Genomic DNA, 25,811 nt, shown 5'->3' on the forward strand with positions numbered 1-25,811 from the left:
AGTGATTTGTTGAATCAGGAAGTGAACTCTTTGACCCGGAAAATAATAAATACAATGTATTTATTCTTAAAAGCGCTGGGGAAATCACTATTCCAAGCGCTTTCCCTAGCGCTTTTGGGATTTCCCTATACCTGCCATTATAGGGAAATCACCCCAAAAATAGTACAGGCAGCGCTTTGCTGAGGGGATTGGAAACAAATCACTCAGATGTGAACACTCTCATAGGGAATCATTGCACACGTGCTTTTAGGGTGATTTTGAAAATCACTGGCGCTTAAAAAAAACGCAAAATGCCCTAGGTGGGAACAAACCCTTAAAGTATTTGTCCCATTCCCATATCTTTCTGAAACTTAAAGTGTTTGAAATGACCTTACTCGCTTCGTACTATATTTCCTTCAAAACAAAATTGCTAAATCACTCATCGTCTCTGCAAGTGTTAGAAGATATAAATTCTTATATAGTTGTTAGATTTCGTCTGAATTTCTAATTTTTATTTATTTATTTTCTTTTTAGGTAATTGATAAAAATTCAGGAGGGTGGTGGTATGTCCAGATCGGTGAGAAAGAAGGATGGGCACCTTCTTCATACATTGACAAAAGAAAGAAACCAAATTTAAACCGGAGGACTAGCACTTTGACGAGACCTAAAGTCCCCCCACCTGCCCCTCCAACAAAACCTAAAGAGCCAGAGCCCGCCACAGCCACTGGCACTAGCTGCTCTGGGGAGTCCAAGGATTCACCTTTAAAACAACAATATGAAGAGCCAGAATATGATGTCCCAGCTTTCGGTTTTGAAATAGAATCTGATGGAAATGACTCTCTTAACCAAAGTCATACTGAGGATGAAATTGTAGAAAGTATGTTTCAGCCTTCCAAGCCTTCCCCTGTGTCATCACTTCAACGGCCAAAATTTAAAGTTGGAGAATCCTGTGATGATGTTGCTAATGAGGAAGAAACTATTTATGAAAATGAAGGCTTCCGTCCTTTTTTTGATGATTCCACATCAAATAAAGAATCAAGTGGAGACTCTGATTCACAAAGAAGCTCCATTTTAATACAAAGATGCTCACCTACTGCAACCACTTCAAAACCACCACTTCTTAAGTATAAATCAGAGAAAAATGTCCATCAAGAGACAGGTAAAAATGTTTCTTTTTCCACAAGTGAAGAGAAAAAACCCAGGTCTGTTTCAGATGCTGCTGTACGTACAGTGCCAAAGGTTGCAACAAAAAAGGAGCCTGAGCAAAAACCTGCAGTATTCCCATCAACCAAAGCCAAACCATCTGTTAGACCAAAACCATTCTTAAGTAAAGCAGAGTCCCAAAGCCAAGAGAAAATGGATATTAGCACTTTGCGAAGGCAGCTAAGACCAACTGGACAACTGAGAGGTGGACTTAAAGGTTCAAAGAGTGAAGAATCTGAAAGTCCACCTAAAAGTTCATCAGATAATATTGAAAGCCCACCAAGGAGAAGTTCAGTAGACTTTACATCTGGTCCTACCAGCTCTTTCATTTGCTCAAGTAACAAAGATAAACCTGAAGAAAGCCATGAAAAGAAATTCTACATGGCAACAAGTACCTATCAAAAAGTCTTGGAGTCTGAAGTTAGCTTCCCTGCAGGGGTAAAAGTGGAAGTCGTGGAAAAACAAGACAGTGGGTGGTGGTATGTAAGATACAAAGATGCAGAAGGATGGGCACCATCACATTTTCTCGAATCAGTTGACAATAATCAACTTGATACCTCACCGCCTGATTTAGAATCTGCAAAATGTAAAAAAAATGAAAACAAGTCCAACAGTCTGGAAAAGATAGAAAAACGAGTACAAGCTTTGAATACTATTAATCAGAGCAAGAGAACACCCCCTGTTCCCTCTAGGCCCCCAGGAGGATTCTCGAAACCTCCAGGACACAATGTTGTAAAGTTAAGAAATGGTGTGAAACAAGTAGCTGTAAGACCTCAGTCGGTGTTTGTTTCACCACCTCCTAAAGAAAACAATATCTCTTGCCACTTGCGCAGGAATGAATCACTTTCAGCCACTGATCATTTGAGGTCAGTACGGAGAAACTCCTCCTTCAGCACCGTTCGTGGTCAGGCCAGTGAATCGAAACTAAAGCAGGCAGATAAAACAGAACCTGACACATCACAGTCGGAACCGTCAGTCAGATCTCCACAAAGAAATGGAATCCCAGTGTCAACTGTGCGACCAAAGCCCATTGAGAAGTCTCAGTTCATCCACAATAACCTTAAAGATATGTATGTCTCTATTGCCGACTATGATGGAGATGATGAAACTGTTGGTTTTCAAGAAGGTGTTTCCATGGAAGTGTTAGAGAAGAACCCAAATGGCTGGTGGTATTGTCATATTCTTGACAGTGTAAAACCATTTAAAGGATGGGTGCCTTCAAACTATTTAGAGAAAAAGAACTGATGGTCCTTCACATGAAAATTATTTAATACTGAAGACATTCTTATGATATTTTCATAATTTAAAAATGGAACTGAGAGTTTGTATATGTTGAAAGCCAGCTATTTGGTCTCCATGAAGTGTAATTAAGGTGGAGAAGCATATTTTTTTTTATGAAACAGGCAGAGGGAGAGCCATAATCAGCACTCCTTGTCTCAGTGTTAAACAACACAGGGTATCACATACAATTTTTAGTGGTTGAGCATTTGAAATAAAACCTCCATTTGTGTGCCTTCATATTGTATTTGAAACGCTACGAATACCGCAGATACCCAAGAAACTTTATGGCAAACTCCCTGCGAAATATCTTGTTTGCCCATGTCTGTTGAATAAAGTGCTCTTTGGCAAGCAGGAAAGGAATGACACTAGGTAGTGTCTAAAAATAATTTTTGTAACTAACAAGGATTACAAGACATATTAATTAAATGTTTCTGTTTAATCTTTGACTTGGTATGCCACGTTTTCATTGGCTATTTTTTTGTTATTGTAATGTGTATTTATCTAGGTGGCTTAAGACATAAGCTCACTTTCCATACACTTGACCCATACAATACATTTAGAGGCTTGGCCTTCAGTTTATTTTCTTTATTAGTAATCCTAGAATACAACCCACTTGAAAATGAGATGCACAATAAGTGTTGAATGTGAAACAATGTCATGGTAATAGTCTTGTTCCATGAAGGGTACCTGTTAAGCTTAATCACAAGAGATATCTGTTTTGTTGGCTGCACATTTTCATAAAATTATTTTTGTGAGTTTACAAGTAATGCAGACCACTGATTTGATTCATAGCTTGGTGTCTCCAAGAGTAGTTTCAGCCCCCTTCATGGTACAACTTAAAGGACCTCTAAATCAAAATTCCATAACGAATGCCTAGCATGTTTATCTACATAAAAAAGGCTTTCCTATAAAGTTTTAGAGCTAATATTAAAGTAAACCTACACAACTGGTTTGCTGTATTTGTTTCCACTGCAGCATGTTCTCCTAGATGCCTCCTGCCAAAAATTGCCAATAAGAGCAATATTCAAATAGTTTAAGAAATTATTTGTGACTTTTCTTAATTGCATTTCTATTTGTGGACATTGTTAAGGCATGGCAACCAAGCAAGATGTGGAAAAACACAAAATGTTGGTGTAATGGCTAAAAGGAATTCAAAATCCCTTCAGTGAAAGTGCTGCAAAATATAGCATTATTTTCTAAAAAGAGATAGTATTTACATATCACTTCCAGCATAAATAAAAAAGTATCGGTAGTTTTGAGTAGATACATAAAGTTAACTCCATGGCTGCTGTTGCATAGTTTGGTTGAAAAAATACATCCGTCCACCAAGTTTAACCAGAAAAACTCTGTCTCCCCCCTCACAAATCCAAGTTGCTGTGTTCTTGTTCATCTAGACCACATGTGTCGAACTCCAGGCCTGGAGGGCCAGATCCATGCCAGTGTTTAGGATGGACTGAGAAAGAAAGGAATGTGTTCTTCCTGATGGACCACACCTTTCCTGATTCAGACCCATCAAATCATTTGAGCTGTGTCAAAAATGTGTGAGGATCTCGGCCCTCGTAGGACTGGTTTGACATACCTGATCTAGAACCATTGGCTTGTAGCACACATATGTAACCTTATATGCATGGGGCTCATTAATGCTAATTTACATATAGGCTTTGGACCACTTAGGTGCATATTAAGGAAAATAATATATTTATGCATTACAAATGAGGTGAAGCAACTGGAAAAGTTAATGAGAACTTTAACATTTTGGGTAAGGTGGTCCAATAGAAAGCAAAAAAAAGCCTTTTCTGAAAACAGAATGTAGTGCTATATTTATAAAACTTTAAGGGAAGTTGTTTGGGCCCTTTGACCCACCACTTAAAAAACCTAATATTTCAGCCAGCTTGGTTGCCCTTCCTTAGCACATTTTTCAGACGTAGTGGTACCCAAAGTCCTTCTACATTTTTCAGAAGTAGTTCATTATTTAGACAGAGAATCAGCATTACAGTCAGAAAGTAAAGTTAAATAAACTCAGCAGTGGAATCCTCATTTCTCTCACAACAGGGTTACTTTAATACCATATATAAGAGCTATTGACAGTTATCTTTTTGCCTTTTTGGGGTAGTTGACACCTTCTATAGAGCAACAGGCTGCACAGCAAAGTTGAATGAGCATCAAAAAATATATTATATTGGAATCTTGTATATGTTTTTGTGATTGTTATTAGTAACCATTTCATAGTCAACCTTTTGGGGCATATTGGTTTATTGGTCCTTTAAGTATTATTTTTACAATTGAAATACTGTATGCACTCTTTCGCCTTTTTACAACACTACAGTGGAATCTTATTATAGTAAACCTCTGGGCTGGCTAAAGTAAACTCAGTACCCAAATTTGCCTGTATAAATTTACAATGTATGACCAATTCTGATAACGTAATCTACTTGGCCAGGTCCCTTGAAGTTTACTATAAATGGATTCTACTGTATTAAAAATGTTTAATTTATGGCCAAATTGCTATTGAAAAACCGCAATTGTCCTCATCCTTATTGTTTACAGAGCAAGCCATTGATTCACACTCTACAGATATTATGATTTGTATATAATGTTTTTTTATATAATCATTTTGAAAGCATTTTTAATTGTTATCAGGAACACATGACAGTGTGGTAAAAAAAAAAAATTGAACAATGCAAGGATTATTGTTGTTGGGAGATATGTGGAAGGTAAATAGGGGGTACATTCATAGATGAAGTCATACCCCTGTACTGTGCAAACCATTCCACAGCAACCAGACACTCCTGGTTAGCAAGCTTTATTTGGTGTTTCGGTTTTGTGATGCACACTGTGGAAAAGGCAAAGAAGTTCATTTCAGCCAAGGTTGCTCACTATACCTCTCTGACACTATACAGTATGTAGAGATGACAAGGATTTCTGTTATTATTTAAAGTGTGCACTTGAAGAAAAAAACATATAGATGACATCAGAAATAGTTCTTATTCTATAGTAGCATATATTTGTGTACAGTAGTCTCCTTAGCGGGATTGATTGATAAATGGCTTACAACGTATTGAGGAGTTGTGGTAACCAACAGCTTAAGAACAGATAGGCAACTTTTGTTCAGGAAAGACCGAGTAATATTCCTATATCACCATGCATTGCATCACTGTGCCTTCCTCAAACACATTCTGCATAGAAAAAATTCTTGCTCTAGTTATTATGCCAGGTTATGGTTGTGCAGCCCTCAGCTCATTAAAAATACACCTATCTCCAGAAAGAAAAACTTTTCAAATAAGATAGCTGACTGGATATGCTTAAGCCCACTTTTACAAAAGTCCATGTCCTGTATAGATGGATGGATAGCGGACAGTTTTAACCCTCACGTGTGCAGGCAAAAGAAAGTCACCTCTGGGTAGCTCTTCGTCTTCTTTTACCTTTTAAGCACTGACCAAGCGTCATTTGTTGCTGCATATTCAAATAAGTAATGAGCTTTAGGTGACCAATGTTTGCTGACACAAATAAAGACGGGTCTCTGCAACATGCAGGATACTCAAAAATAGTCAGTGGGCCACTTACCAAAAGTGTTTTACAGCTCCTTATAGGATTGTCGGGTCCAGCACATCTGATGAGGGCTCTCTTCATGAAAACATTGCTCCGAGTGACGTTTTGCACATATGATGACTATTCGCAGTCTGTATATTTAAGTCGTGGTATAAATGTGGATGTGATAGATAAGTATTTTGATTGCAGCTGAGTTACTTTACTGCAACCATTTTAACAGATTTTTTGAGAGGGACTGTGTAGTGACCATATATCATCCTAAATTGGAGATATCCTACGTAATTTTGATACATCTTAAATCCTGTCATTACTACAAAATCAATATGGCAGTCTTCATATTGCATGCCCTGGGTATACTTTATAACATTCAAGAACTGAGGGTTGTATAGCTACATTGTGGGTTGTATCACTGCATTGTGTGCAGTTTGGTTACTAGCAAGTTGCTTAATTAAACCATTAGGCCCAGTGTTAAACTAAACTTTGGTAAAGTGGCAAAATTGTAAATTTGGAATATGGAAATTTTTTTACCTACACTGAATATAAAATGTTGGCACAGTATTTAGGAATAATATGAGGGATGTGATGCTTTAAAAAAAAAGGATAATTGATTAATTTGATTAATTCATTTAAGGGAAATTCAGCAATAACATTTTTACCAAATAACTGCCTAATTGCTGGTTTTAAGTAATGTGAGGCTTATCAGAACTCTTTTGTTTATTGAATTTTAATGTTTTATTTTAGAAGCTCTATATAGTTCTGCTGGACAGTATTACATAGAATAATACATAGATTATCTGCTTGACTGCAGTACTAATAATAGTCATTTTAGTTGTTAATATTTTAACTGTGATTTTATTTTTATCAATAATGATAACGAAGTTGTTCATTATTTGAAATCAATGCACTTTAACCAAGCAATTGCAGATTAAAAGCAATTTACACAGAAGTGCGTTATAAAAAAAAAGTGCAGTCTATACAGTGCATACATCAATATACATTGTATCTTACAAGATGGTTATTTATAATTATTTAATTTTTGTCATTACTCTTTGGCAGTGTTAAAAAAAAAAAACTCTGAGACCTTGCAAATGTCCCCTTGTGCACACACTAGACAGTTCTTGGCTGAGGCAGCCAGTCGTGGCACCCCTGCAGAGAATCTAGTGTGTGTATATAGCTGCCTCCGACCCACCCCCATCCCTGATGCATTGACAGTGGAACGCTGACCAAGAGCTTTGCTCATTTGTTTGCCACGCCCACCCTTATTCAGCATGAGGAACTCTATAAGCATCAGCCAGTAGTGACCAGAAGGAACAGTAGTTTATTCTTTTCATTTGGCCCCAGAGACTGGAAGTCCTACTTGGCTATGAAAGAATAGCCCGTCTCTCTAGTTCTCTTACATGTGATGAATAGAATAATAAGATTCTTATTAGTCTATTTATAAGTATATCTACAGTTTGAAGGGTTACTGTACTTTCAGCCTTAAATGTGGGACTGGTGAGTAGCTTGGTATTTTATACTAGAAAACAAATATATTCAAACCTGTGGTTAGGTTGCTGTTTCTTCACTTTAGTTCTAAGTTCTAGTCCAAAAAATATATTTTTGAAGTATATTTGAAATTATAAGATACATATTGCAAACTCCATGGGCTCTGTGCACTAAAATATACTAGTTGTTCTGTTTTAATTGTAAATGCATGTACAGTACAGATGCAATTTTCTATCTGACATTGAGGTCAAGCCAAGAAAGGCAAGTATTATAATTGGCTTTATTCACCCCTTTTTGTAGACACCAAAGGCATTCTTAAAAGGGTACGTGGAAGGTACTCTTCAGATAATCAACCCAAAACATATAATTAGTTCTTGATAAATGTCATTGGTTTCGGTCCACCACTTGCCTTAGCTATTGGAACCCAACGAAGTGAAACTCTCAATATGAGGTCCTATTCATTTCAAAAGTGGAAGCAAGCAAGGACAAGTATAATCATATGTGCATAGAAATCTGTTCTCTTGACCTGTGAAAGTAAATCTTACTAGCACATCTGGATAGGGCCTTGATGGTAAGGGGACAGGGGTTAGTTTAATAAATTTGCACAGAATTGGGATTTATTAGCAAAAAGTTCACAAGTCCTCTTTGATTGTGCCACATCTCAAAATCTCCTTCAGAGTAAAGATGAGCAAAATTGTCACTGGCATGTTTGCAAAATTTTCTTCAAACTTACAATCAATCCTTGAGTAGTGTGAGCAGTGTGCCCTAAAGTTTCATTATATAAATGGCAATTTTTACCCTGCAGTGTATTTCACAAAGGTTGTGTAGATTAGGTGGTTTTGGTGGCCTTCATGTCATTGTGTTGCATGTGTATGTTTATGACATGAAGTCATAACCATATATACGTGTGATGGCTAGTTTTTAGAACAACGACATGAATCCCACCAAATGCTAACCCGAACAGAGCTCCATGCATACATTGCAGAGTAAACACCATCATGTTTCTCCCCACATTTCACAATGGCAAACTTGACTGAGGATTTTGTGAGACTCTCACTAAGCAAGATTAGGGCCAAGTTGCTGTGAGAGCAAACTCGTACATTGTGAACGCTCATCCCTACTTCACAAGCTTTTTTTTCCCTCTCCTAAATGTAACTGAAGATGTTTGCATCATAATTAGCGCTTATCTTAAAGGACAACCTTATTGAGCCTACAGTGGCTAATTTTGAAGGGAAATATCCATTCTCGTTAACGAGTATTGATTTAATGTATCCCATGTTTACATCAAGATAACCAAAGTAAGATAACTGAAATTACATTTATTTACATTTATTTTCTGAATCCAAAGGAGCTTTAAAAAGAAAGAGAAATGTGAATTTTTGCTTTTGCTGTATACGGCGACTTATTTAATAATGAGCACTTCTGAATTGTTATTGAGTGTTATAAAATGCCTGATTAAGATTTTTATTGTTTATTTTGTTACAACATAAGTTCACTTTTGCAATATTTTCTGCATGACACATTCACTATGCATTTCAACTTGCAGCTGTGCTGTTCCTATGCAGATTCCACAAGGCTCCTGCAAATATGGTTATTATACCGTACATTTCTAAGCACCCAGGGATTTACTATATGTAGGGTGCACACCTGATTTATTGGATCTTGAATACCTCCTTTCCTGCTGTTCCACATCGGATGTTAACGGTTCTCTTGGTTTTAGTGCAGCAAGGAAGAGCAAGAAGGCTCAATCACAAGTCAAGGCCTCTACCAAAAGTCTTTAAAGTAGAACCTTTCAGATACGACAAATAATGCAGGCACCTCATTTTTAAACAGTGTATCCCCTGACAAGCTCATTTTAATGACCTTACTTTACTGTTTTCGTGATTACTTTGCCTGTGATTTATCCTCTCTGCTTTCTAATTTTACTAATCAACCCTGGTGATATGTGTACAAATGTAGTGCGTACAATTAGTAAAACCATCCTACTCTGCTTGTAGCTGCCAGCCATTCATAGAGCAGCGCTGCCTATATCACAGCAACATGAGTATAATGCTGACTAGATTGGGCAGCTAATTGACAACCTAATAACAAATCTGACAGATACAAAAACAAAACACATATACGTATTGAAAAATTGTGAATGCATGCAGCCCTTTGGGGACTAGGCACATGTTGTAATAAATTATATCAGCAGCACATGCTGTCTAGGAACATTGCAAAGGTGAACTTATACTGTAAATGTCATGTTTACAGCGTTCTATCGTATTGACACGATGATATATATATTTTACCCCACCCCCCCTTTCCCCTTTTTATTTAACACTAAATTGCATAAGAAAGAGGTTACTGTTCCAGTAAGTAATTGTATCAAGTAATTCTTGGTTGGGAGAAGTGCTGTGCTAGAATGGCCTGTTCAGAGTAGTACTTACATTGCAAAATGATGTGGCCCATTCCTTACATTGGCCAGGACTGCTGTACTGAATGGATGATTTTATCATGGATTTCCTTAGATTAAAATATTTAAATATTTGGGCCTTTAGTCAACTCATTAATCTCCGCCAGGAGCCCCCCCCCCCCCCCCCCCCCCCTGCGTTTTCTCCTAGGAAATCATTTTTTATTTTGTCTATAAAATCAGGAGAAAAGGGAATTGCATAGGGACCTTGTTGTCTTGCATGTATTCGCGTGTACAGACTGAAGTTTTGCGGGCCAATATGGTATCCGTTTGCTCCAGGTACCTTACATTTGATAAAGTTCAGTTGCCCAATAGTATCCTCTCTCTTTTCCCCCTCACTATCTGTTCTGTTGACGAAGGCATTTATAACATATTAAATCATGTTCTGGTTTAACAGCTGCATATTATTTGTTTCTAGTAAAGTATATGTTTTATATATCTGATGCTTTATAAAAATGAGATAAATTTAGGCTATGGCTTTGCTATATATGAATGACACACAAGGGAATTTACAGGGCGTGCAGTTGCCACATATGTATCTAGTAGCAGAAAGAGCATAGTAACCCGTAGGTAGCCTTATTAGCACTGCTATGCCCTGTGTTTAACATGTTATTGTTTTGTAATCTTTACTATCATTTTTTTGTTCTCCTTGAAAACAGAAAAGAGTCTCCGATAAGGAAAAGTGCAATATTTAATTGTTTAGGAATACAGGCTCCTCATCCAGGACAATGTTTTTCTTAGAGGATATTAATTAGGCAGTGAGAGTGCCATGTTTGCATGGCACTATTACTACTTAATGTAATAACCTCTAGGAGTGGTGAGCACAGTGTGATAGTAATATTAAAACCATGCACTCAGGTAAACTATGAGCCAGACCAGTGTTTTAACCAGGTGGGTTCAGGTGCTGAAAGTCCATGGAGAGACTGACTGCATTGTATTTAGCTTCTTGTGTTTAAAGGAGATCATGATGCAGGGCTATCTCCCAGCACAGTAGGTACTGTATTGTCTTATAACTGAATATAGCTGCACTAAAAACCTCACTAAGTTAAAGCAGCTTGTGAAGCTACAGTAGGTGATGAACAATGGTAACAATTCCACTTGTCACCTCAGTTCAGGGATATAAATTTTAAGGAGTACAAATCGGATAGCTTTTCAACTAAACCTAATAAATAAAACCGTAAATTTATCAACTGGATTTTTGCTGCTACCACTTGGATTTTTAGTGAGTTTTTATTTTTTTTTTAGTCTATTTTTTTTTTTTTACCGTAACTTTTTTTTGTGCCCAAGCCAATGTGTCAGATGGTTATAGTTTTCCAAGGACAGGTTTTAATGGCTTCTCAGGCCGTTATGCTTTTAAATTGTGTTCTGTGTACATTAGAGATGGTCAATGAGATTCAAACAATTCTAGTTTGCATGCAGACTTAATGTGAATCATATGCTGCTTGAAATTGAGCCAATCAAATTAACTTCCTGTGGGCTATAATTAACTCAGTTCCGGCAGAGCCTATTAGTCAGAATTCAAACATGAAGAGCTAGTGGTGATCACAAATGTTCAACTGGATGCTGTGACAGATTATTTTGTTTTTTGGGCAGCATTTTAGATTGGTAAAGCAGCATCGTGGATCCTTGGCATCACCATTTTTTATTCTATGGACAACTCTTCTGATTGCAGTGCATGGATATGGTCATATAAAAATTCTAGCCATTAACAAGGGAATTTTTTGCCAAAATAGTTCTTTGGAATGTTGTCATATGCAAAAGAATACCATATCACCCCCAAAATAGTGACACTCATCCAAAAACATACTAATTTGAATGATGTCATGACTGTTGCATTAGTCAGAGTTCCACATTGCATGAACCCTTGTGTATCCTTATACTAGGATGCTGCGTTTTTACAAAAAGGCATTAGATTGAAACCATTTAGAAAAGGTATTCCGCATACCTGTCTCTGGAAATCATTTAATACTGACAATTGTCTTGAGCACCCCATTGTTTTTGCCAATGGCAGGCAGCTGTTCTCTCTTTATGTATGTTGGTTAGAAAACATATTTTTTATTTGCTACTCACATCAATACTTTCCCTTTTTTTAATATGTAGGGTAGGGTATGTAGTTTTTTTGTTTTTAATATTGCGGCTGTTATATTAATAGCCTTTACATTTTAATAGCCTTTACATTTTGTAAAGTAATTTTTTTGTATAATTTGTTCAGCAGTACCTCCTTGCAGCATTTTTATTTACTTTTTTTTCCCAATAACCAAGGGTTTTTTTTTTTTGTTTTTTTTTTGTTTTTAATAGGAAGGTATGTTAAGTTGATACATCTCCACCCTGAGTTTTATATAATCAGGGGAAAGCACAGAGTCCATGATCTTATATTTTCATGTTCTGTACTTTTAGACTTTCTAGCACTTGGCTGGTCCCGAGTTATGTACTAGTTTAATATCAAATGCTTCACTTTTAGCAGGTTTTAATCTAAGAGTGCAATTAATAATAATTTGTATTATTAGCTTCACACTGGCATTAACAAATCTATCTTGAACAACTACAGCCACTACTGTCCTGAGTTGAGCTTCCTGTTGATTCCAGGCAGCAGTAGTAACTGTCTATGCCTTTTAGGTGATGTCCATTGGCCTATTACTGAAAGGGTCAATACATTCTGGATGTCTACATAGGAGAAGTTTTTATAACTGGACAGATCTATTTCAAAGCACATTTCTGACGGCAAAGTCCTAAGAAGGAAAATGTAATCTTATAAGTACATAGTATTCGGCACAATCATATAGTCAACAAGACGCCTACTTTTCTTATGTACAGACATCCTTCAAGCTTTGAGGCCCAGCTCCCGCCGGCACAGATACTTTCCTCGACCTGTGAAGACACTCAATGGCAGAACGTATTTATTTGCCTTAAATACCATTTCCTGTGTCAATAATTTCCATAGCTCTAGGCTGTAGCTTTCTCACAGTTCAGTCTGTGCTCCTCCCTTCGCAATGTAAGTAACAGAGTTATGCTCACCTAAGCTGCAATGCTACAAACAAAGGTTGTGCTTAGCGCCTTTAATTCTTCTGTTTAGGTCACATGACCACATTTTAAAACAGGATTTTTTGTTGCAGATGCGTCCTTTGCAATCAAAAGCTAATATTTAAGAGTTATGCTTACTAGTCTGTCAGGTTTTGTATTTAGATCTGTGCCAGGGGTAGGGTGTTCTGCTATCAATGGTATTCACAATTTCAGTACTGGCCAATAATTATAGCTTATGTTTTCCTGGTTCAGTTATTCTTAACAGTTTGTGACTAGGTATAACCACAGCAGAAGATAGTCTAGAGTTTAAGAAATCTTTACTCGTTGGCCCTCAAAGCATTTTAGTTTTTAAAATTAAGATGTCTCCTTTACTGAACATGCAAAAATGAAGGGCTAATTGGAAATTGGATAAATATTCGATATTTGAAAATTAAACTTTTTTACTCCAACCTCTGAAATTTATGTTTTATAAAATGCCTCTTTACTACTTTGTTTCCTATGGCAGATAAAAACAGAATATAAGTTCAAAAGCCGGTAAGGTGAAAGGAGCCAGAGATGCTTTGTCTTTGTTAACTAGGCAAAGTGCTTAGCTACAGAATAGCCCATAGCAAGCAGGTAATCCATTCTCACTGGCCTACTGTAAGTTGCTGAAACTGGTAATGCTTACTTTAATCTGCATTTTCTGTGTATAAGTACGCTATGCAATAACATAAACTCAAATACCGTCATTCAAAAAAAGGTCTTACTATATTGTGTTTAAGTTTGGTGGGCACTACAAAAATGAAAAAAGTCTGTTTTCTGGCTGTTATTGGGATGATTTGGCTATAATACTTTGAGTCTTACAAGCGGAACAAGTATGGTTATTTGGAGAGTCAGAACTCTTGATCTGTATAGTGGCACCAAGTAAGGCTTTTTGAAAGTATTATAACGAAATGATTGATGTTACAGTACTAACATTTTTATGACAAAAAATCAAGATGGTGGTCTCCATATCACTCTAATATACAGCACATGGAAATTGGATATTCTGCAACTACTTGTCAATTCATTCTATCCTGCTGTGCATTCAATTTCAAAATAATGAATTTCTGGCCATCTGATGTAACACTTAGTTGTGATTGTATTTCTGCCCATATTTTTTTAACTGTGGCAAGCCACCAAGGCTAGGATTCAGGCCTCCAATGTACATCGAATAGTAACTATCTGTATCTCCTTTACTACTTAGACATATTCTCTACAGCTGGAAACCTTTCTTTTGTAGCAGTCTAATGTTGGCATCACACTTGTATTTTAGTGCAATCCTCAGACTTGTTGAGCATCAGTAGATAAGAAATCATACTGATTGCATGTCCATTTTTAGTCTTTATAGAAGACCCTGTGTTGCAGTGAATTTCAAAAATGTTTTTAGCTTATTGAATTAGGTGGAAAAAGTTTTAAAAAGTAAGAAACAGCAGCAATACTTTTAGTAAACATTTATTTTTCAGGATATAACAGTGGATTCCTATACCTGGATCTGCTGCTGGGTCCTTATAATAAAAGATAAAACTCAGGAAGTCTAGTTTTGTGGAAGGCTTGAAGGTATGTGTTAATGTACTCATCTGTGTCCCTTACTAATAGGCAGCAAATACCTATTGACTTCATTGGCACTTGACTACTTCTGTAGAAACGTAAGTTCTTTTTAACTTGGCAAATTACACTCCGTATAGTCTGCTTCTAAAGCCGCAATTATTCTCTAATCTTTTAAAGCAGTGCTGTAACAAGTAAGGACAAGCATGTTTTAAGGGAAATTTCAGTTCTGTTGAGAAAAACACAAACATTGCAAGGATTAAAGGTAAACTACTTCAACTTGATGAATTTATATTTGTGTGTATAAAACACATTAATTTCACAGAAACTTGGAGAGTGTCAGACTTTGCTGCCAGTCAATGGATTAGTCAAGGTGCTGAAAATGAGCAACAATGCCTCCTGCTGTGTGCAGTTAATTATTCCAACAGCAAAGTGAGAGTCTTGTGATAACAGTACTCTAAGCAAAGTACTTTTACTTGGTTGCAAAGTACAGTAATTTCAAAATTCTAGCTTGCCAAAAATTGAAATGGAAAGATCATATTAACTGTCACTTAATTGCAAGGAGGCTTGTTCGGCACCAATCTGTGTTTGTGGCAGTTTTACAAGGAAAGTGGAATTTCACTTTAAGAACAGTGCTGGGGCAGCATTGTGCTAACACACAGCAACTAGTCACAATCGAGAGTCAGTTTTAGTTGAGAGTGAAGGTTGATTTTTTTTTTCACTTTAGAATACTTAGTGGTATTTCAAGCTAACTACTCCCATCTGTTCAACATAATTTTTACTGATATGCTGACCTAACAAGTCAAGAGTATGTACAAGGTAGAGTGCATGTTGTACTCTGTGCCTATACATAAACTTAGGGTAGTTCACAATTTAACCACTTTACCCCCAGCGGTACGTATTTCTCCGTCCTTTTTTCCACCCTGTTTACACCATGGGACGGAGAGATCCGCACATTGGTATACTGCTGATATGCAAATTAAGTATGACTATTACTGGTTGCTGTTGGCAACAAGCACAAATGTTTTCTGAAGATAAAGCCCTGGCTACAGTTTTATTCCTTAATAAGATCTATACAGTACTAGATAAGCTGAAGAATGGTGTCCAGTTGACCTTCCACCATTAGCATGTTACTATAGACAGTGGCCAGTTGAAGCAACAAATTAAAAATATTTGGACACAGGTTCACTTTAACTAAGGCTTTCATTTAAATGCAGCTGTGTTGCTAGCGTTTAGCTTTGTGAAGCTTTAGATGTTAAACCTCTCCTAAGCATCTTCATTCACTGCAGCAAATTCTGTTTTAATTATAACCTTTGAGGAATATTTAACAGACCATATGTCATAACTTATGGAGTATTTTTTCCCATAATAACAAAAGCCACATTTACTAACCTACTTCTTATTTTTCTTTCTAGTGGTAGGCTGAGCAGTAAAATAGAAAGGATGGAGTGTTCATGAAAGGTGAAGAAAGTTGTGAGGATGGTGAGGAAAGGTTCTGTTAGTGTAAGTGTATTGGAGGGTGATGGATCTCTTTGGAAGGAAATTAATGGGTGGACTTCTGGGCTGGATTGAAGGAAGGAAAGCGACATGTTACTTGAGGGATTTTAGGAGGGATCTACAAGGAATGGTCAAAGTATGAGGTTTGAAAGTCTTTATTCCAAATAGCTGAAGTGTAAACTGCTCTTGAACAGGCAATGAGATTTCTGAATATGCCATTGTAATGAGAAAGAATGTGGCCAACCCTGCTTATTTAAAGCTGTTGAGTATTTTCAAGACATTTGAACTGGGTTTAAACCACTCACTATAGGTGTCAGGAATTACATCTTACTTGCCCACCTGCACTAATCTGATGAAATCTGGTTGTTGTGGTTTACTGTTTATAATCATGTGGTTCCCACTACACAATTACAGCAAAGGCTGAGGGTATTTAATGCTGCTTAAAATGTATCTCCATTCTCAGAAATGGGGCAGTAAGGGTTTCTATTGGCTATGCTGAAATTCAGTAGATTGTTATGTATATTATACACAGAGTTGTATGCTGGTTGAGTGTCCGCTCTGCTTCTGCCTGATTCTTATAATTATGTAGCCTCTCTTGCCTAGACAATTAGCTTTACATCTCATCAGCTGTGTCTGATAAATCCTCGGTGCCTATGTTGATGTATAATTAGGCCAGCCAGTAACGCTGTCTAAACAGGCACATGGTGGTAAGGGGAAAGGGGGCATTCTGGGAGATTTAGAGAGAGTTGAGGCCACTCCTAATTTCAATTTAGCTGAGTTTTAGTGAGATCTTAAAATAGTAATTATGGGTGATGTAAAACACAATTTGCATCCTTAAAAAAAATCTATGCGGAAGGCAGGTAGAAAGTGAAATAGAAGTAAAACAACCTGGGAAACTGTATGTTGTGAAACTACCCTTACTTACTTTCATTTTAATAGTAAATCATATCATCCCTTGAACGCTTTTTTGATGTATGATAGCATGGACTGGATGGTACACCAGGTTCTGCTATAATTTATATATGTAACCTTAAAACCATTACCTAAAGCCTTTCACTATCCACAATACAAAACTGACATGTAGGGCTTCTTTTCATATGGAAGGTTGAAAAAAGAGCAGTAAAGGGGAAGTTAATGAATTATGGCATTTGTTTCCAGCTTAGAGGATCCTCAAGTCTTTTTATTTTGTTTTGTTTTTTTTCTTTTCAGTTAGTGCTTAGCATTTTAGGTATGTCACTGCTATTCTTTAAAAGTTTTTTTTCTGTGCTGCCACTACAAGCAAGCTTCTTACTTTGGCCACCAGCCCTTTAGGATAGTTTCTCTTGGGATGACCTAATAAAGGTGTGGTTTCCCGCAGTTAAGGACTAATTGGGCAGTGCAAGAAACCATGCTTATATCACACAACTTGGTGCAGATACAGATGGCCAGCAGGGAGGCAGGAGGTCACTGCCCTGATCTTCTTACAGGATTACTATCACGAAAAAATGTAAACTAAAACCCTCCTGCAGTAGTTACAGCACATGAAGAGGATATTCTGTATATGTGCTTTTGATTTTGTTTTTTTTTTAAAGTATACCTTTATTAATAAATGCTGTTGCATACTTGTTTCAATATCGATGCTGATGGACTCTGGAATAATCCATCTTGCATATAGGTAGTTGATGTTTAATGCATCACCTATTCAGCTAATGGTATACGCCTTTAAATTTCTTATCAGTCCTCATTCTCCAGTTGTCAAATATCTGAGGTGTGTGCAATGCAATGTGCAATTGTTGCTCCTCTTCCAAATGTCCTCTGCTTTTCCTCCATGTGCAGGAAAAGATCCAGCTCCACACATGCATAGTCTAGCACTCCACCTGTATGGAGGCAGACTACTCACCTCTGCCCTCCTTTCCTGGAATGTGCACAATTGCCTGCAAAGGGAGGCAAAGAAAGAATAACATGTAAAGTGTGGCACAGACTGATGGGGAAGGAAATTGTGTGGCACAGCACCTCAGGCAGGGGCTTAACTACAGGGAAACAGTCCCTGCTACTGCACGGAGGCCCAGAGCTGTGTGTGTGGGGGGGGGGGGGGGGGGGCCCAACTACTGACCCTCCCTTCATCCAATAAAGAGCTCCGACCTTTGGATCAGGTGTTATGGGTGTGAAGATGATGATGGCTGCACTTGTTTTATGACCCTTGCTAGTTGGTCCCTAGGCAAAGAGGAGGCAAGGGAAGGGGTGTGAAAATTGAGGGGCCCATCAAAGTTTTGCTGGAGGGCCCCATGATACGTAGTTAGGCCCCATTCAGACTGTGTGCGTTCCTAATCGTTTTGAGAGAGCGCATACGGGTAGGATATCTGCATAGAAACGCCTAGTAATGATTTCCAAGGCCCTAGTTCACATGTATGCGTATGAGACGCATACATTTCTTATCCGCATTGCTGCATGCAGTTCTGTGCATCATGCACAGAAACGGACGCAATGAAAGTGTATGGACGCATATCAAAAACGCATACTATTGCGTTTGGACTGTACGTTTCCCTCTGCGTTTCCCATAATTCATATCTGTTCCCTTCAAATCTCCTTCACAAACCCACAAGCAGGATATGACATCAACTCCTTTTATACCCCCCCCCCCCCCCCCCCCAAAAAAAAGTAACCACGTTCCCAATCATCAAAACGCACATCTGTGAAAAACGCAATAGAAAACGCATTTGAACGCATATAAAACGCATACAAGCGCATGCGTTTTTTACCTTGCGTTTCTTTACATTTATACGCATTCTCCAAACGCTGACAGTCTGAACAGGGCTTACTCACCTGACCTCAGTTATTTGACAGTTGGAGAACAGGGAGCGATAAAAAAAAAAAAGAAAAAAAAAGCTAAAGTAGTATATCATTAGCTGTGATGCAGTAAATGCCCCATATATATGCAACATGGATTATTCCAGGGTCCATCAGTGTCTATTTTGAAACAAGCATGCTACAGTATTCCTTAACAGAGGTTTATTTAAAACATCTTTAAAAAAAACAACCCACATATACAGAATATCTATTACGTATGCTGTGACTACTGTTCGGAGCTTTGAATGAATTTTTGTTCGTGATAGTAGCCCTTAAAGGAAACATTTTTGGTAGGTCAGTGATGAAAGTAATTGCAGAATCCAATCTATTTTGTACAGGCCTACAAAATGTTAGTGAACGCCTTGCAGCAATACCAAGATTTGATTGGCTCTTCCTGGTTATCTGCTGAGAGAGTTCCACTGTTGCAAAGCTTTTTGTGTTGCATGTTGTAGGAAGACCACTTTGTATGACTGCACAGTAGCCTCTCAAGCTCCTGTGTTTTTTATTATTTTCATTCATTTTATTGTCAATGTTCTGTCTGTTTCTTAGTGTGCTGTGTAAACTCTGATATGCTTATTCATAAATACATTTTAGCCCAGTCTTCATTTTCTGGTGTGTAATGAATTTACCAGTGTAATAATTGGAAAAGCAGGATGTAGCTTATACAGTTACACCACGCTCACAGATAAATGTACTTTGCACCATTTTAACATTTCCCGTTTTTTTTCCTGATTTTCCTTTCTTGCTCATCTCTCAGCTCAAATGGTTTCTTGGACCAAACTGGTGCTTATGAGCTTAATCTTTTTGTATTGTTTGTTTAAATGGAAACAGTTGAACAAAAGAGTCTGTTTACTGAAATTGAAAAAAGATTCCCGCTCTCTGTATAGAGATGTTGGGGATAATTCAGTGGTATGGTGGTGGTTATGGCTCATTATAGAGGTTGGAAAAAAAAACCACAATGGAATTCAAACTTGGGAACTGTAAGATAGGATTTGTCATTTTTTTTTATGTTTTGTTTATGTTTACATTACATCTTATATTTCTCTTTAAAAAAATAAAGGTATTGAATTTGTTTTTGAAACAAAGTTTTGTTTGATTATGTTGTGTGCATTTCTCTGCCTCATTTGTCATCCTTTAAAACGAGCAACAGCAATTAAAGCACATTTATTTTTAATTAAGAGCAATTAATTGCAGCTGCATGACATCACACAAAAATTCCATTCAGTGCCCTGTTTGTAATTAATTTAATGGTGGTGTGTTTCTAATCTCTCCAGTGTTGTTAATGGAGCATAGAGCTGGTCCTAAAAAGGGCTATAATCATATTTCAGGCAGAAAGTGTATTTCCTGCTGCCAAGGGCCCAAATAATGCTGGTGAATATAACTAGAAAATGTGTGAAACGATAGTAAGGGAAGGTTAAAACCAAAAATCCCTATAAACACAGTATTGTAACACTACTTACTGACCTATGCAGTGTTCTCCCCAGAAATGTTTTCCAGCTGGGTGGCATGAAAAAGTAGCCGGGTGGCATGAAGAAGTAGCCGGATGGGGCGAGATGAGAGAATACAGAACTGGAGCTTTTCTGCACAACTCTGCTTACAGCAGTGTGGGAAGTGAGCTGATAACAGCCGGATGCTCACCAAAACTAGCCGGGTGGAGCACCTGGCTAAAAGGGCTGGGGAGAACACTGCTATGTTGGTCGCCAGGTCCTTTTCTTCCGCACAAGTTTGTCTGCCTCTTTAGGAGTGTGGTGTACAGCCCAGCAGTCTGCCCCCCCCCCCCCCCCCATATATGCTTGCTGAAGGGAGGGTGAGTAGCAGTCCCAAAGTCCCAGCCACCCTTTCTCCTAAGACATTACATTTTTTATAACATTCGATAGGGAGAGAGATGGGGCATGACTCCTGGTGGTTGTGCCTCCAACGGCCAAAGTTCTGAAATGAGAGGGACCAGGAGCCTAACTGTTCACATTCGGAATTTCAGATCCGCTAGGCAGGTGCTGGCTGGTCGCTACCCTTAGATGACTGGACACTTAGTGTACAATGCACTACCCCCAAAGGGCTAACTATGAACTGGGACAAATTTGAAGGAGGTGCCCAACGAGTATCTCAACTTTAAATCATAATGTATAGAAATAATTAATTCATTCTTACCTCTATCAATGAACAAACAATATAGGTAGAAATACTATTAATGATGCACAAAAAGCCAACACGTTTCACGGGTATTAGCCCGCTTCTTCAGGTCAATATAAAGTGCCTAAGTCAGTAGCAGTCTCGGGAGGGGGTGCCTCTATCGATAGAGGAAGCGTGACTGCCTGTATGGTTTGTTCATTGATAGAGGTAAGAATTAATTACTTCTATACCTTACAATAGGGAGAGAGTGTACCAGGGACCACTTGTTAGATGTCACATGAATAGTTCTAAAATAACACTTTGCATAATCATCAACTCAGAATTATTTGCAGCTCATTGGCTACCCCTAATGCTGGGCAAAGATGAGGTAACAAAATTTTAATTTACAATTTATATTTGGTTTAATTTTTTCCAACAGGTCAGCATATATCAAAAGTAAATCAATTCATTAAAGCCCCAGTACAGGCTCTTGTTTCAAGTAAGTTGTATATCGTTTATAATGTACATAGTTATATACACTGCGCATAAACCAATTTTTTTCAGTTTTGGGTTTTTGTTTTTTTTAATTATTATCTGTCTGGCTTGGTTTGTAATGCAGAGATCCTGCTTGCTGTTTAGTCCAGCCAGGCAATATCTGACACTGAGGGCCCTTTTCCACAAGTAATTCATAGGCAGTGAAAAGACTGTTGAACTCTCACAACTGCTTGCTGCTGCCTGGCAACTGCTTGCTGCTGTGCAGTTACCAAGCAGCAGCGTGTAGTTACCGCTCACTGAGCGCACAGTTCATCAGCATGTGGAAAAAGGCCCTCAGTCTATGAATTGTCTAAATTCCTCCCCCTGTCCCTTTATCACCTAGAGGAGGAAGACAGTGGGGTCAGCATCAAGTCTCTTCCCCAAGCTATCTTCTGTCCCCCACCAAGTTAATAGTGATTTTATTGTAAGCCTTTCAGAGTATATCAGTCGTAGAGCCTACTCCCGTGTCCAGACGGCACGCTTCCTGTCTGTGACTTCCCTCTTCATCCTTGCTGACACCCATCCTGTGACCTGGTGGCAGCATGTGCATGCATACATGCTGTTGGTTCATGGAATGAGTGCCAGCGAGGATGAAGAGAGAAGACAGGAAGGAGTGTGCTGCCTGGACACGTGAAGATGTTCTGCTGCTACCATACTCTGCAAGGCCTGCAGTGGGATCACTATTAACTTAGTGTGTGTGGGGGGAAGGACACCTGTCTACAGGGCCTGTGATGGGATCACTATTAACTTGATGTAGGCTTAAAGGACAACTAAAATGAGAGGGATGTGGAGGTTGTCATATTTATTTCCTTTTAAGCAATACCAGGTGCCTGGCTATCCTGCTGCTCCTCTCACTCTAATACTTTTAACCAAAGACCCTGAACAAGCATGCAGCAGATCAGGTGTTTGTGACATTTTCAGATCTGACAAGATTAGCTGCATGCTTGTTTCTGGTGTTATTCAGACACTATTGCAGCCAAACAGATCAGCAAGACTGCCAGGTAACTAGTGTTGTTTAAAAAAAAAAAATATGGCAGCCCCCAGACCTGACGTCTGCCCTGGGGTGGGCCTTGGAGGGAGCAACCAGCAATTTTACCGTTACTAAACCCAGGAGTGCACCACACATTAATCCATTAGTGCCACGGACATTACTGGGTTAATGTGCACTTTGCTGTAGTAACGCATGGTGAAACACGTAAGCATAGCCACACACGCATTTCCTCGGTAACGCCCGTGATGCTACAGGTTTAGTGTACGGTGCTTCTTCGGCATTAGTAATGGTAAAATTGCTATTCGTTCCCTGTGCTCAACAACATTACCACAGTGTAGCGCATCAGGCCCTTTTAATGCAGTGTAAAGTAGTCAGTGCACAGCTTGTATAACAGTGTAAATTTACTGTCCCATCAAAATAACACACAGCCATCAATGTCTGAACCGCTGGAAACAAAAGTGAATACATCCCTAAATGAAGAATGTCAAAATTGTCTATTGTGTGTACACCATTATTTTTCAGCATTGCCTTACCTCTCCAGGGCATGGAGTTCACTAGCGCTGAACAGGTTGCCACTGGAATCTACTTCCACTCCTCCATGATGACAAAGGTGGTGGATGTTAGAGATATTCTGCCTCCTGTTCAAGGAATGCCGCCTGGATGATGAATAGGGTTTAGGACTGGAATCCTGCTTGGCCAGTCCAGCACATTTAGGCCTCTTTTCCATGCGCATTTGACAGGCGCTGAATTCACCGCCTGTCAGATGCTCCATTCCACCGGCCAGGTGCTTACTAGCTACATGCTTGACACCATCTGAACCAAATACGTTTTTCTTGATCTAATAAAACCACAGGACATTGTTACACTAATACACATCCGTAGGGCTCTTTTTCATGGACTGTTGAACTGTGTGCTCATCAAGTAGTTACCAGGCAGCAGTGAGCAGTTACCAGGCAGCAACAAGCAGCTACCAGGCAGTAAAATCTGCTTGTCTTCAACAAACTGTTTGCAGGCTTTCTTCTGCACCATGTTTATGCCTCCAATCCATGAGCAGTTGATAGGCAGTGAAATGCCTCTCAAACTCTCACAACTGCTTGCTGCTGCGTGGCAACTGTTTGCTGCTGCCTGGTAACGGCTTGCTAAGCACACAGTTCAATAATCCGAGGAAAAGACGCCTTAGAATAGGCTTCCTCCTGGGATGACAGCCATGCAGACCAATTTGATGCAGTGTATGGTCTGAGTTATGACAGGGTGAGCTTTCACCCCTTCAGACTGGGAGCACACTAGGCCCTGCAGCAAACCATACATTTTCTGCATTTTGCCTTTAAAAGAAAAAAAATTTAATTGCGTGTTTGTATGCATTTTTACATTCGCGCTTTTGTGGTTTTCATGCATTTTTGGTGCATTTGTGTTGTACGGTTTTCAATATTTTTTCTTTATCATGGTGAAAAATACAGTACCAAGCAAGCCGACCCGCATATAAGCCGACCCCCCAACTTTTACCTGGAAAACCAGGAAAAATGATTGACCCTCATATAAGCCGGGGGTAGGAAATGCTATCCGTGTGATCCCCCCCAGTGTGTCCCGGTATAACTAGTATAGTGCCCAGTGTGGGTAGGTGGTGCCCCAGTATAGCTAGTAAAGTGCCCAGTATAGCTAGTAAAGTGCCCAGTATGGGTAGGTAGTGCCCCAGTATAGCTAGTATAGTGCCCAGTATAGCTAGTATAATGCCCAGTATAGCTAGTAACTTGCCCCAGTATAGTGCCCAGTATAGCTAGTAACGTGCCCCAGTATAGCTAGTATAGTGCCCAGTATAGCTAGTAACGTGTCCCAGTAAAGCTAGTATAGTGCCCAGTATAGCTAGTAATGTGCCCCAGTATAGCTAGTATAGTGCCCAGCGTAGGTAGTATAGTGCCCAGTATAGCTAGTAACGTGCCCCAGTATAGCTAGTATAGTGCCCAGTATAGCTAGTATAGTGCCCAGTATAGCTAGTAACGTGACCCAGTATAGCTAGTAACGTGCCCCAGTATAGCTAGTATAGTGCCCACAATAGTGCCCAGTATAGCTAGTAACGTGCCCCAGTATAGCTAGTATAGTGCCCAAAATAGTGCCCAGTATAGCTAGTAACGTGCCCCAGTATAGCTAGTAACGTGCCCCAGTATAGCTAGTATAGTGCCCAGCGTAGGTAATATAGTGAAGTCGTCGTCGTCCCCCCCCCCCCCCCGCGCGGCCGCCGCTGCTGCCGCTGCTGTTACCTTAGCTCGGCGCCGCTCCTATTCCCCTGTCCTACTCGTATAATCCACAGCAGCGCGTCCCACGGCGGCTGCTGTGATGAGGGAGGAAGCCGTAGAGAGAGCGGCTTCCTGTAGCGGCGATGTGTATCACAGTTACTATGGGAACCACTCTCTCTACGGCTCCCTCATCACAGCAGCAGCCGTGGGGCGCGCTGCTGTGGATTATACGATCAGGACAGGGGAATAGAAGCGGCGCCGAGCTAAGGTAATAGCAGCGGCGGGAGCGGGGAAGCGGAGGGGGGGGGGGCTTCATTTTTTTTACACACTCGCAAGCAAGCCGATCCCCCAACTTTTGACCCACTTTTTGGGGGTCAAAAATTCAGCTTGCTTGCGAGTATATATGGTATCATATTAATCACTTCGCATCCAGACCTTGTTTTCCCCTTATGGACCAGAGCAGTTTTGACGCTTTAGCTGTGTCCCTATTTAATTAGCAATAACTTCATCCCTACTCACGGCACTTACCGTAAATGATCTATATATAGTTTTTTTTCGAGACAAACTAGGCTTTTATTGGGGGGTATGTGGCCCCCCAAAAAATGTTCTTTTCTATGCATTTTAATGAGAAAAAGCAGAAAACAATTCTAAAAAATGCATTATACCTCAGTTTTTACCAATTCCTATTTAAAAATAGAAAGTGTTACTGTGATAAAAACCATGCCACCAGTTTTATGTCCCCCCAGTATAGATAGCAAGATGTGCCCCTATTTATAACCAGATGTGTCCCCAGGAACAGCATTCCCCCATTATAGCTAGATGTGCCCCCAGTATTAGGTTATCCCCCCAGGTGCCCAGATGTGCCATATAATTAACCCCCCCCAGTTTCCCAGATGCCCCCCCCCCCCATGTTGTCATCCCCCCTTTAAATATCCCCCACTCCTCGAATCAAAAGTCAGATGCCCTCCCCCTCTGTGCACAAATCTTTAAAAAAAGCCATCAGCAAGCAGCCTCTCTCACCTTTCCTCGTTCCTGCAACCATCCTGCAGCCCGAGCCTCTGTTTCCTGCTCTGCAGTCAGCCCTGTC

General features: G+C 39.3%; 1 protein-coding gene and 1 long non-coding RNA gene across 8 annotated transcripts in view; both read left to right on the forward strand.

Annotated features, from left to right (window-relative positions):
• SH3PXD2A (SH3 and PX domains 2A) overlaps positions 1 to 2,907 on the forward strand; it is a 455,860-nt gene extending 452,953 nt beyond the window's left edge. For all 7 annotated transcript variants that reach the window (XM_068257340.1, XM_068257342.1, XM_068257341.1 and 4 more), the window contains one exon: positions 514 to 2,907. In XM_068257340.1, coding sequence (XP_068113441.1) covers positions 514 to 2,427 — 1,914 coding nt within the window. In that variant the 3' untranslated portion in view covers positions 2,428 to 2,907. The remainder of the gene's footprint in view (positions 1 to 513) is intronic.
• Positions 2,908 to 12,261: 9,354 nt separating this feature from the next.
• The window catches only part of LOC137535509 (uncharacterized), a 44,663-nt gene continuing 31,113 nt past the window's right edge, over positions 12,262 to 25,811 (forward strand). Inside the window, exons 1-2 of the long non-coding RNA XR_011024406.1 lie at positions 12,262 to 13,585; positions 21,408 to 21,467. This is a non-coding gene — a long non-coding RNA (uncharacterized lncRNA). The remainder of the gene's footprint in view (positions 13,586 to 21,407; positions 21,468 to 25,811) is intronic.

Source organism: Hyperolius riggenbachi, chromosome 10 (genome assembly GCF_040937935.1).
Source record: "Hyperolius riggenbachi isolate aHypRig1 chromosome 10, aHypRig1.pri, whole genome shotgun sequence".
Lineage (NCBI taxonomy): Eukaryota > Metazoa > Chordata > Amphibia > Anura > Hyperoliidae > Hyperolius > Hyperolius riggenbachi.